This window comes from Vigna umbellata, chromosome 3, assembly GCF_029865625.1.
Source record: "Vigna umbellata cultivar VRB3 chromosome 3, Vumbellata_1.0, whole genome shotgun sequence".
Taxonomy (NCBI): domain Eukaryota; kingdom Viridiplantae; phylum Streptophyta; class Magnoliopsida; order Fabales; family Fabaceae; genus Vigna; species Vigna umbellata.
Window position 1 is genome coordinate 49613602 of NC_142167.1, and position 14136 is coordinate 49627737.

The 14136-nt window shown below is 32.0% G+C and overlaps 2 protein-coding genes and 1 pseudogene across 2 annotated transcripts; 2 read left to right on the top strand and 1 right to left on the bottom strand.

The window, feature by feature from the left end:
• Positions 1-2789: 2789 nt before the first annotated feature.
• On the bottom strand, positions 2790-4537 carry LOC124825284 (uncharacterized protein At4g22758). The gene is made up of 2 exons (XM_047297872.2): positions 3896-4537; positions 2790-3197 (listed from the first exon to the last, which is right to left on the bottom strand). The coding sequence occupies exons 1-2, from the start codon at positions 4125-4127 to the stop codon at positions 3007-3009; spliced, it is 423 nt and encodes a 140-aa protein (XP_047153828.1). The 5' UTR covers positions 4128-4537; the 3' UTR covers positions 2790-3006.
• A 2223-nt stretch (positions 4538-6760) lies between these two features.
• LOC124825277 (transcription factor MTB1 pseudogene) lies at positions 6761-7819 on the top strand (annotated as a pseudogene).
• A 1351-nt stretch (positions 7820-9170) lies between these two features.
• On the top strand, positions 9171-12674 carry LOC124825274 (protein C2-DOMAIN ABA-RELATED 9-like). Its single transcript, XM_047297861.1, has 3 exons — positions 9171-9293; positions 12157-12252; positions 12369-12674. The coding sequence occupies exons 1-3, from the start codon at positions 9171-9173 to the stop codon at positions 12672-12674; spliced, it is 525 nt and encodes a 174-aa protein (XP_047153817.1).
• Positions 12675-14136: the final 1462 nt, after the last annotated feature.

Genomic DNA, 14136 nt, shown 5'->3' on the forward strand with positions numbered 1-14136 from the left:
TCAAACTGGAGTTATACAAGAAAATATAAAACAGCCACCAGGTCAACACAATAACCTGAAAACCAGCGTCAAAAGCATCTAGAACAAATCCAAGTTATTTCAGCAATGTTTGACAGCCAATCAAGCTAAAACAACTCTATAATGCATGCAGAAAAGTGAGCATTCATTTTGGTGATAATAGTCAACAACCACACGTTCAAAAGAAAACTAGGCCTTTCAAGGTAATGCTAAAGTGGATTTAGACTGGACATTTTCCACGCTGCAATACATACCTAATGTACCTACCTAATCGAACTGGTTTGATGTTGTTCTAAAAGTTTAATGTTGCAGACCAGCCTCTGGAAATTCCCTATATTGAACAATCATAATGCTAATCTGCATAGTTTTAAGCTCTAAATCCTAAACCCACATACATATATTGCTTACCACATTGGACCGTAGAAAAAATACTAGACTATGTAATTTAAAGCTGCAGACCACTCCTAGACCACTCACCTGTGGGCTTCTTTGGTGCTAAACTTCACAATTTGCATTTGCACAAAACACTCCTAAAACAGCTCCTATACCTCACATTGAAACTCTAACTAGCTCACAATTTCACTCTAAAACTGTGCACCAACTCCCTCACACTTAAGGCTCCAAGATTTAGCCAATTAAATGCTACACCCGAGAGCATTTTACACTGCCTTTAGTAAGTCAAAGCAATAGGACAAACCCTACAACTATTGGGAATTCTGCACCAGCTACTCACCCTTCCTTAACCCAATCTTAAACACCCAATTGCACTAAACCCACCCAGTCCTCCACTGCCACACTAGCTAAGCTATTGTCCTGCACCCAAACTCACCTCAAATCCACCCATTCCAACACCTAAAACATGCATTTTCACGTTCTAAATTGAGACATATATGGACAACTCATATAAGAGAAAATTATACTCCTTCACGTATAATTACAAACCACATAACAAAATAACGAAAATATCAAATATGCAAAGATTAAAAGCAGTGCAATCCAAATTACAATTTGTTTCCAGAGTACAAACGAAAAGTGGAATCATTCCATTAATCAATCCAAAGCATCAATTCGAAATTCACAAGTTACCCAATATGGCAATGGTTCATTATCAAACACGCATTCAATAAATTAATTGAATTACAAACGAGCTAGCTCCCCATACCTTGTCTGAAATCTTCTTGCAATTGAAACCCTTAACCCCGAACTCCTTTGAACGCCTACTGTTCAACCTCTGTGCTCACTCATTCACCTGATTCCACTTCGCTTCTCCTATGCTTCACTGATCCACTTAGCAAAACTCTCCTCCCTATGCTCCCCCTAAGAAAAAATCGAAGGAATCTCCCTTTTTCTCTCAGTCACTCACATTTCTATTTCTTTCTCGCACCTTAATGGCCCTCACTCTCCCTGGCCACACCATGCCCTTAAGCCCTAGGAAGTCTCGAAGAATCAAAGAAAAGGGAAGGAGAAGGACAAGAGTTGACTCTCGAAGGAAGAAGTGAATGAGTTCTCTTCCTCGTGGGTTTCGGCCCAAAAGCAGATGGGTAAAAAAGAGCAAAACGAAGGCAAATCCAAAAATTAAAACACACTTTTGCTCAAGGTTCAAGCCCTAATCCTAAACGCCACACACAATCAGCACACAGCACATACTACCACTAATCCAAACTCAATTCGCTGATTACATAACCATTTCATAGTTATTCAGATCATACTCTACAATTCATATAACAAATAAGACATTAAAAGAATAAAACCACCCACAATTATACCATAATAACTCCTACTAATATTTCTACTAGACACTTGAGTAAATATTTCTACTAGACACTTTAACTTATTTTATTAATTACTAATATTTCAAAAATTAAATTTATATATATAATTGTATAAATTTCCTGATCTTACACTGTCAAATAAAAAACATTAATTTGACAACTCACTCTAACAATATATAACAATATGATATTTTACATTAGTGTTTCAAATCAAACGAAATGAAGTTTTAAATAGATTTATTTTATTGATGCTGTGAGTGCGTCACCTCTCTTTTATCAAATATAGTTTGGATCTCATACTCATACAATTCTCCCTTAATAATGCCGACTTTAACAAAATGTGCAACCTTTTTTTTATTGTAATTTTTATAGAATAGTGATATCTATATATCTTTATTTTTATATATTTATTTTATATTTATTTTATATTTATTTTTTGCTCTTCTTATTACATCATATAATATATATTAAATGTTACATGCATCTTTCTAGTGTTCATGAATTATTTTTCACTTTATATACTTTTTAATTCATAGTTTTGTTCTTATATTGATTTTACATTTCTCTTCTGTCGGATTAAGCCATGAATACCCTAAACCAAACGCTCCTAAAAAAGTTAAACGACTATTGAGAGAGAATAACCTTATAATTCTGGTTTTTAATATCTGCTATATGTACTATTTCTAAAATAATAACAACCAATAATAATAGCAATAATAAAATGAATAAATTATTTTATTAATAAAGAAAATAAATGTTCTAAAAAATACTTTAGCCCCTGCACTGCTATGAAACCAAAAACAAAAGCTGGGAGATCTCCTTTGCTATCTTCCAAATTTGTTTCAGCAACCCACAGCATATTTGAAAGTAAATTTAAGTCATGAGCTGGCTGGTCAAACACGTGTCTTGCAAAATCCAATAGACGATGTAAAACAATCGTCCATTCAATGCATCCAATTCTCAATTTGTCACAACTTGGAGTGTAATCACAAGCTAAAATCAACCAAAAAATAAAAACAACTTTATTGATGCAATAGTTTTAAAAGTGCATCAGGCTATGGTTACCAATGACAGTAACATATCAAAGGTGAGACATAATATCATATGTCGAAATACAAAAAGAACAAAAATAATAATAATAATAATGATCACGACGATGATGAAAAAAACATTACAAAAATTGTCCCCAACTTGAACTTGAATTTGATTGAATTAATTAATGGGAATAGATCTTAAGGTTGAGGGACCTGTTGAGCCAAGACCTCAAGGTGCCACTTCCCCTCCGTGGAAGTCCGGCAGTCGGCCCTCTTCCGTCATCAACTGCTGTCTCCTTCGCATTCTCCGCCTTCTTGCAAAGCGTGAAATTCCTCGCTCCATGTGATCCAATTGTATCCCACGGACTCAGAGCTATCAACATCAAAACCAGAATAATAAATTATCATGTTTGCTTTCCTATTTCCACCACAATTCAAAACCCAATATCCTAATTAGGACTTCTCTGTTAAAAGATGATAATCCAATCCGAATAATCACCGAGATAAAAGACAATAACGTGTACAACAAATTATCCAAATGATCCAAGAACCAAATCCAGAATCCAACTAAAATTATCAGTTCCCCAAACCAAATATCATGCGAATGATCGAATCAAATTCATTGCCAAGACAAAGAAAAAAATACAACAATGTATCAAAATCTAGCCCAATAATCAAATACAGAATTCATCGTTAATTCTCAATCTCCCATTTGAATATATGCGTTAAGAGTAAACTAAGCTTCTGAAAGTGCTGGATGCAGTAAATTTATTTTTTTAAAATAAAAAACAAAAATTGATTTAGGTCCTGTAGAGAAACATAAAAAAAGAGTCTCTAATTTAACAACATGAAAGTATTGAATTATCTTCTTTCATAACCTAATTCATCAATTCATTGTTAACCTAACCCAATTCATTTTCACATAAAACAAGAATAATCTTCAGAGAAAATTCTGAAAAAAAAAAATTCAAAATCCTAATTAATCATGAAAAAGGCGTGATGAAATGACGAGGAATATTGTAAATGAGAACAAGAAACACGTTGTTTGTGAGGAGTTGCGGGGGAAATTACCATCAGGCCCAAGATGAGGGCAATAGAGAGAGAATCCAGCGTTGTCGGTCCCAAGCAGAGGAAGGCGCCCCTCCCGGGCGTAACTCTTGAGCGCGGTCTCAATGACCGCAGCGACGAGCTCCTCCTCGTTGACGACGAAGCGAAGGGGCCCTGCACTCCCCAGCACGTTGATGCTGATGAGGAACCTCCTCACGTTCGGGTTCTGGTTCTTCTTCTGCTTGGACAACAACATCGTGCCCCAAACACAACAAACAAACAAAGAAAGAAAGTAGACGACAAAGAAGGATCCGAAATTTCGAGATCTGAAAAAGGAAGCTGGTGAGGGTTGTGTTTCTGTTAAAATTGGGAATTCGATTGGATGTGTTGGAATTTAGGGGTCGACGCCGAGGCAGCGGTAGTACCAGCCTTGTTTGCAGGAGGCGAAGAGGAAGGAATGGGAGGGAGCGCTCGCCCTTGATGGGGAAAGGGAGCGCATGAAACCGAAGGAGGACGAGGTTTCTACCATTCACAACGAGGGAACGATCTAGAGGGAATTGGAGCGTTTTGGTATTGGCTTTGCGGTTAGGGCGTGGAAGAGGATGATGAAGAAAGGGGTATTTATACAAAGGGAAAACAAGGGAACAGAAGAAGCGTTTGGATTGAACTCAAATTCGCATTTGGGTTTGGTGAGGTCAGGCTTGGGCTGGATCTATTTCAAACCGAAACTGTTGCAATCGTACGGATATTTTTTGAGTAAGATCGCATCAAACATTTATTTCGTTTTTTTAAATTATTAATCACTCCTTTTCTTTCTTTCAATAATGAAAGATACAGCTACCGTTTTATATAAAATATCTATTATTATAAAGTGTAAATTTAAAATCAACATTTAATGCTGTATTTTTATTTTTTTATTTACTTTTGTGTGAGAAAAACGACGTTGTTTTGAAATTTAACGTGTGGATGGAAAATCAATGAAAAGGAGAGTTGCTTATGAAGTTTGTATAATGGTATATAGTTGGACTCAAAATTATATAAATATGGTTTGAATTTGTACTAGTTATTATTATTATTATTATTATTATATAAATAAGGTTAAAGGAAACATAATTGAAGTTATGGAGGAGAAATTCTTTGACTAGAAAAAAAGAGAAAGAAGAGATATTTGACTTTGTTAGTTGAAAAAGTGTATATAATATGATTTTGCATTTTATTTTATAGTATGAGGATTTATTACCTTAATAAAAATAGTTAATGTGTTTGGATCTTTGTACTGTATCGATTTGTGTGTATTTGAATACTTTTAATTACACTTACAAAATTATTAAAATTATAATTTAATACTTATTAATTAACTGATTAAATTTAATAATTTAATATTTATAACTTTGTATGAAATACTTTTATTTAATTAATTAGTCACAAAAATAATAAAATAATTTTTTTTATAATTATAAAAAAATATAAATAGGTTTTACAAATTTATTATAAATAATCATTTTAATTAAAAAATTAAATTTTAGACAAAAGTGATATAAGAAATATTAATTTTACAAAATTCATTTAAAGAATAAAATTGATAAATTTAGTATTGTAATTTAAAAATAGTTATTTAAAAGGTAAAAAAGATATATACACCAAAAACGACTCTTCCATAATAGTATAAATAGTTTAACGTTTAAATAATTTCCAAATAGTTTGATTTAATTATTTAAATAGAAATTTAAAAAAATTGATAAAAAAAAATACCGTGAATTCGGGTCTTCCAAACCTGAAATTCATACCGAGACCGTAATTGTCGCTAGAAAAGCAAAAACATTTAAATCACAGCACTATTTTTTATTGTTAAATAAGAAAAAAATTACAGCACGACTAAAACGTGGTAATATTTTGCATTACATAAATGCTAACCTTTACTAAATTATCATTTGAGTAAATATTTAGAATACATATTTTATTACTCAATTATCATTATTTCATTAGTTTTATTCTAAAGTTACTGGTTTATAAATTTTAATAAAGCGATGCTATATCATAAAAAATAAAAGTAAAATAGCAAAATAAGTGAAAGTGAGCGTTATTTTGAAAAATTCAATGATAAAATGATGTCATTTTGTTTCTTTTTAAGAAAAATTACAGGTTACCATTCTGTTAAATTTGATGAATCAGTAAAATATCTAAAAACTAGGAAATTCGTTAGTAAAACGTGGAAAAAGAAGATTAGACAGTAAAAGTCACATAATGATAATAATTGAATTATAAAGTGTACTATTTAACATAAAATAATATATTCTTATTATTATAATTAATAATAAAAATACATAAAATATAATTTTAATTTACTATAGGTATTATTACATAAATTACGTCAGGATATGAGCTACTTAATTTTTTAGATGCATATTCAAGGTAAAATCATATCAGAAAGTCTATATAGATGATATGGTGGTCAAATAAAGTAATTGTATCTCCTTGAAAATTTGTTCCGTATTAAATCTGTCACATCAACATGTATCCCTCATGATACAATAAATTAGAATAAAGTAATTGTGCTGTATCATAACTGATGCCTATTTTTTTTTTTAGGGTTAAATATGTTTTTAGTCCCTGAACTATCAAGCGATTTTGGTTTTAGTCCCTACTCAGAACTTTGATGGTTTTTAGTCCTTATTGTTTTGAAACTCTGAGTAATAGTCCTTAAAATTGGACGGCGTTAACTTTTGTCTCACGTGGCTAACGACCAATCCACGTTTTATGCCAGCCATGAATTTATTATGTACCATATTTTGTTTTCTTTTTATTTCAAATTTGCACAGAAGCCCTTAATTTCTTCTATGTTTGCACTTTGATTCTTTTCTTTTCTTTTCTCTGTTTCAGACTGTTGTTTTAGTGCCTACTGATATGGGGGTGGTGGAGATGGGGTCTGTGAGGATGGTGGGTGAGAGTTTTGAGCTTTTGCAGGCTTTGAAGTCTGTGTTTTCTGCACAGGCATCGTTGGTCCCTCTCAGGATTAAGCCAATTACACCATTTGATTTGGTGAGTGAGAAGAGAGATGATAATGCAAATGCCCCTTTTTCTGGTGTGGCAATTGGGGATAAGGAAAAGAATAACAGCAGCAATGCTAGTAATAATAGAGTAGAAGGAAACGGAGTTCCAAAGATTTTTGGGCAAGATTTGAACAGTGTGACTCAATTCAGAGAGAAACTTGCTGTGAGGAAATGGAAGAGAGGCCGAGGGCGTGGGGAGCTCATCCCAATGGGAATAGTGTTGGTTTTCCAAATGGTATCCATGGTTCTGGTTGGGGGGCCGGTCAAGTTGTGAGACAGCTTGGTCCTCCTGAAATTCATGCTCCTAGGTTGTCCACCTCCGGTGCATTGTCGGTGCCGGAGCTGGCCAATGGCACGAGGCATGATTTTGTGCATAACAATTATCAGCAGCAGCAACGGAAGGCTCAGATGCAAATTGATTTCTCAGGAGCAACTTCAAGGGCTTCAGGGAGATCAATCATTGCGGAATCTGAGATTTCTGATGTTGAGGCATCGTGCAAGGAGGAGAGAGCGAATGTTGCCGATGACAGGAGGCCGAGGAAACGGGGAAGGAAGCCGGCCAATGGAAGGGAGGAGCCCCTCAACCATGTGGAGGCAGAGAGGCAAAGGAGGGAGAAGCTAAACCAGTGGTTCTATGCCCTGCGTGCGGTTGTTCCAAATATCTCAAAGATGGACAAAGCATCTCTATTGGGAGATGCTATTGCTTACATCAATGAACTTCAAGCGAAACTCAAGACGATGGAGGCTAGGTGGCGGCGACCTTGCGTTGGAGGTTCGACAGCTATCTGCGTTTCCCCTTATGTGTTTCTGTACTGTTAGATGGCTGCCTCTTCTGAACCCTAATTGCAGTGTTAATGCTAAAGTGTAAACATCGTAGAAATTAGGGACTTCATTGCAAATTTAGAATAAAAAAAAAGAAAACGTGGAGAGAATAAAATCACACTTGGCATTAGACGTTAGCCACGTTAAATAAAAATTAACGCCGTTTAAAATTAGGGACAATTTATAACAGTTTCAAAACAATAAGGACTAAAAACCATCAAAGTTCTGAGTAGGGACTAAAACCAAAAACGCTTGATAGTTCAGGGACTAAAAACATATTTAACCCTTTTTTTTATTATATTGGTGAAATATATATATATATATATATATATATATATATATATATATATATATAATTTATTAGGATATTATAGGTTTTTTTATAATACTAATATTCTATATTTTTTTATTCTGTTTACTAAATTTAATTACTATTATTATTATTATTATAATAGTAACATTATTATTCATTATTATTTTTATTTAATTAATTATTTGGTTAATTTTTCTAATCATATATATAATTTATTATTACACTATATATATATATATATATATATATATACATAAAAGAAATAAAAATATTTATATTTATAAAAAGTATAATCCTAATATATTGTATATGAAAAATATTGTATATTAAAGTTACAATTTCTAATTCTAAAATATGAAATTTTATAACCAATATAAAAATTGATATTTTGTAATTAATAAATAATTTTTGTTTTCATTGAAAATATATAACTGAAAAATTAAAGGAACTCGATTAAAAAGTACCTGATATATTACAAAAGTTCAATTGAAAATGTTAACTGAAGTAGATTTAAAACTTAATTAACTCTGAAGAAAAAAAACTAAAATATAATGTATATATAAAATGAAAATAGATTATAATAAAATTTAACAAGCTTAATATTTTTTTAAGAGATTGCTGCTTTAATGAAAAAGTATAAGAAATCATCTTAATATTAGTTATCTTTAAAATTTTAAAAGTTTAATATCTTTCTTTGTTTATATATAATCTAAAAAAAATATTAAAAGCAAAAGCTATATTTATATTCTAAATCTAGTTATTTTATGAGAACAAAAAAAGAAAGTGTAGCTTAGCATGGGCATGCACCCATGGTTGTAGGGTGGCGAGAGGCTAGTATTGAAGCACGAGGGTGGATCGCACGTTTAATTACATATCAAAATAAAACTCATATTTATTTACCTTTAGCTTTTCCTTTTATTCATTTGTTTTCAAATGACGTTAAAAGCAATTCTACCTATCAAAAACCGTTCTACGTAACCATCATTGAAATGTTTCGTTTAGCTTTCCAAATTTGTGAGGGGTTGAATTGGGTTACTATATCAAACACTTTCTTTTGTTTAAATTGAGCAAACGTGTGTAGACATTAGGATTTGCGTGTTATTGTCGTGTTTCAATGGACAATAGTATTCTGGGACTTCTCAAACTTCGAATTATAAGAGGTTATGATCTTGCAATTCGCGATGCCATTAAAGGACGTGCCAGTGACCCTTATGTCGTCGTCAGCATGGGCGATCAGGTTCCAACTTGCAATTTCTACACTAATCTTTCTTCCGTTATAAAGTTCCATTATTTATTAACTTAATTGAGAATAGATATGAGTAAATATTTTACTTTTCATATTTGGTATTAGATGATGATACGCTTATATAAAATTTAAGGTCTCCATACTTCATTGTATATTCATTTCAATCATCTGTTTGTTTCCATTTCAATCTCACCATGTTCACAAAAAGGTATGGCAATAATGATTTTGCTGTTTTTCTATTATATGTTGATTACATGCTAATTATGGGTCATGACAAGAAGAAGATTGCTAATATGAAGAAAACATTAAGGATGTTGTTAGCTATGAAAGACTTCAGAGCTGCAAACCAAATCCTTAAAAAATTATAAGAGATCATTCCAAGAGGTTATTGTAATTGTCACAAGAAAAACACATTGAAAAAATACTCAAAAGATTCAATATGGACACAACAATGCCAGAATGTTTCACTTGCTAGACACATGAAGTTGAGTAAAGAACATTGTGCAACAAGTGAAGAAGATAAGCTAGAGATCAGCAAGGTGCCTTATTCACCTGCGATAAAAAAAAGCATTATATATGTATGCGATGATTTGTAATAGACCAAATAGTGCTTATTTAGGTGGAGTTGTGGGTCAATTCTTATCAAATCGTGGTAAGGAACACTGAAATGTTGTAAAATGGATAAAAGGTATTTAAAGGGAACTATCAAAAGGTGCTTGAGTTTTGGTAATGGAAAACCCATTTTGGAAGTGTTAAATACAGTGAAAACTATGTATGAGATTAATCTACCTTGCGTTCAATATAAACATAGGGTCCTCTATTTATAATAAAAGAAATATGGACTAAGCCCAAAATACAAATAAAAAATAATAACAAACTAACTAAAGATAAAAAATAAATATAAAATAAAGATAATATATCTAACACTCTCCCTCAAGCTAGTGCATACAAATTGTATGTATCAAGCTTGTTATTAATATCATCCATAAAGAGTTAGTAAAAATATTTGTTTCTGCACTTATGTGACACCAAATTGTTAACGATTTGCGAAGACTGCATAAAAGACGAAATATCAACCCAAAAGACTCCCCTTTAGCAACGAATCTGAGACGTTACTCCTTGTAAATCTCTTCTTACAAATCGTCATTGAGGAATGCATTGTTGACATTCAGTGGATAAAAAGGTCATTGTTGAATAGTCACCACAACTATAAATAAACTAACAAAAGTCATATTTGCCACGGGAGAATAAACATATATAGACAGATCAAATGCAATGGTGATAGAAGAGAAGTCAGAAGGAATAACAATGAAAGAAGTCATTGATGAATAGGAGAGAGAAACCTTAAAAATCCAAGATTATCCAATCAAGGCACTTGAAAAGGGAAAAAGAACGATCTCGATGCTCTGAATAGTTTCCTAATAGGAGACGGGACGTGCGGCCATGCACGATGAACCTAAAAGAGGAAAAAGAGTGACCTCTACGCTTTAAATTGTTGCCTAAGAGGAGACGAGACGTGTCACATGCACGACGAAAAAGGGATCAAATCCACAACTTCAAAAGGCGCTGAAAGCGCGTAGGAGCTCTAATGAAGGCGTCGTTGACAAACAATGGTCACCTGGCCGAGATGATCAAAATCGTGTGATCGTCGATCAAAACTAGAACTTCATTAGTGGTAGTAGTAGACTATAGTGGTAGACGATGGCAGTAGACAATGATGGTAGACGCCCACGCCGCCAGCAGCGGTTGATGGCACCGTCACCGATAGCGACTAGTGTAGTGGCTGAGGCAACATAATTTTTTTCTCAAAAGAACCTGGCTAGATATGTTAAATATAGTGAAAACTATTTATGAGATTAATCTCCCTTGTGTTGAATATACACATAGGGTCCTCTATTTATATTAAAAGAAATATAGATTAAGCCCAAAATGTAAATAAAAAAAATAATAACAAACTAATTAAATATAAATAATAAAGATAATATATCTAACTAAAAGCGTACACTGATGCTTTACATGATAGGTGATGTAAGTAAAAAAAATCCAATCAAAAAATTCACATCTGGATATGTAACTATTTTTGAAGGGAGAGTTGTGTTGTCTCAGTCAAAGCTTCAAAACTATATCACCTTATCAACCATTGAAGTCAAGTACATTGCACGATGCGAAACATGTAAGGAGGCTTTGTGGATGAAGAATTTTTTGTGTGAATTAGGTCACAATTAAGAAATCTTTGTGGTGTATTGTAACAATCAAAGTGCAATTCAGTTAGCTAAAAATTTCACTTATCATTCCCGTAAAATCATATTGATGTTCGTTATCATTGGATGGGGAAAGCTTTGAATGATGACTTATTATTGTTCAAGAAAGTTCACACAAATGATAATTGGTTTGACATTTTAACTAAGATGTTACGAGTCAAGGAAGTAGGACTTTGATACCCTGAATTAAGTAAGGAAGGGGGAGAATTTTGGAATTTACTTCCCTCCTTAAGGGATGCAATTCTTATATAATAAAATGGTTTATTCCATGGTCTTAGAATTATTTCTTTGACTTTTGAAGATATGTACAATCATCTTTGGAAAAGTGAAGAACGTTTAATATCCATTATCATTCTTGATCTAGAAACCTCAATCATTCACTATAAAGGGGTCTTGAGAGAGTTAGAGACACAAAAGAGTAATTAAGTAATCCAACTAGTAAGTTGAAGAGTAGTAGTGAGTTGAGTATCATTTGAGAGAGAAAAGAGAACTTTTATCATTTCTTAGTTATAAATCATCCAAAAAAATGAATTTGTTTTATACTTTTAATAAAAAAGATTCGTTTATAATCATACTTTGATATATTTATGCAGAAGCTGAAGACTTCCGTTAAAAAAAACAACTGCAATCCTGAGTGGAATGAAGAAAGGACTCTTTCTATAAAGGACGTTACAACCCCGATACGTTTGGTAAGGTCTCATGCAAATCATAACACCAAAAGAAAAATTCATATAATATCAGAAAAGTTAATGGCATTACATTCTATGTTGATATATGCTTTCATGGGAAAGTTTTTGTTTTGCAGTCAGTTTATGACAAAGACACATTCTCAGGGGATGACAAAATGGGAGATGCAGACATAGACTTAATACCATATGTTCAATCTGTGAGAATGGGATGGACTAACCTTCCAAATGGTACTGTAGTGAGGATCATTCAACCAGATGAAACTAATTGCCTTGCCAAAGAAAGCAACTGCGTCTGGCAAAATGAAAACATCGTCCAAGAAATGGTTTTGAAATTGAGAAATGTTGAGAGTGGGGAAATTGTTGTCCAAATAGAGTGGGTTGATGTTATTGGTTGCAAGGGCTTATCACATCTCGATCTTTAAATAATTCCACAACTAAATAACTATTGTCTTATTTCTAAAATACATTATGAAAATATATATACTTTAGCTCACTAAATCAAGAACACTCTACGTTGAAGAGTTGAATCCCACACACTTATCTCTCGAACCCTAATCTATCTCTACTCTAGGAAGAAGAAAATTTTCAAAATAGGAGAGGAAGGAGAAGACGAAGATGATTTTGCTGTTTGATTATTGTCTTCTCAAAGAAGGAAAGAAAACCACCTTTTAAAAAGAATCTAAACCCTAATTTTACAAAAGACGAACAAAATTTGCAAGAGGACCTCTAACGGTGCGTATCAGCCTCTTTAATTGGTTATGCCCAACTGACAGGGTGCTTTCCCCCAAATGGGTGTTTTATGATTTAGCTCGGTAGCTTGGTGATACATTGTCTTTAATCCTGAGTCGTTTCTTAGTCAATAAGAAATTATTTTTCAATAATTAATTTTTATTAAATTTTACTCAAAAAGTTAGTAAAACACAATAAAAATACTAAAATTTAAAAATAAAAATCTATCTAAGATGGTTTAAGTGTGAATTTAATGAAATAACAAATAAAAGATTTTAAATCAATTATAGTAAATAAGATAATTTCACTGTTTTTCAAAAATAGATTCATCATCGTTAATTACATGTTATTGTTTAATTGATTATTGCTTTTGATTTCAAATTAATTAAAGTACATTCTTAAATATCTTAGTATTAACCATAGTATATTTTCAGTTTAAAACTAGACTTTTCTAAATTATTCATAATAAATTCAACCAAAATATATTCTCGATTAAATCTTATTATGTTAATCATATGTATTTTTTTTATCGCCTAATCAAGTTAAAAGTTAATTAATCAAAATACATTCTTGACTAATTATTGTTAAAATTTTTACCACTAATCAAAGTACATTCTAAATTGGCAGCGAAAACTCATTCAATCATATGATTAAGAGATAAAAGACATAGAAGAAAGATAACACAAATAATAAAAAGAACAAAGACATTAATTCAACCTAACCTCATAATTTATAATGAAATTAACAACTCTAGAAGCTTGGACATCTATGGATGAGTGAAATACATGATGAATGAAAATAAAATTAAGAGAAAGAGAGATGTGATGGATGACTGCTCCTCCTAACCAGAGTTGTTAATGTCTCTTCTACTTTTTGTTGGTCTCTTCGTATAAAACTTGATTGGACTTGGATTTTGACTATTGTGTTGAAGAAATCTCTTCTTTGATAATGTAATATCTCCTAAATATTTTAAAATATTTAATCAATTTTAAAATTATTTGGCAAATATTTCTGATGATATTTTCATATATAATTAAATTAATTATTTTGTAAAATATATAATAAATCATCAATAACTGAATTTTCCCCAAAATCCCAGTTTAACCCTTCTTATTTTGTCCAAAATTATAAAGAAACCCAAAAGATATTGATATT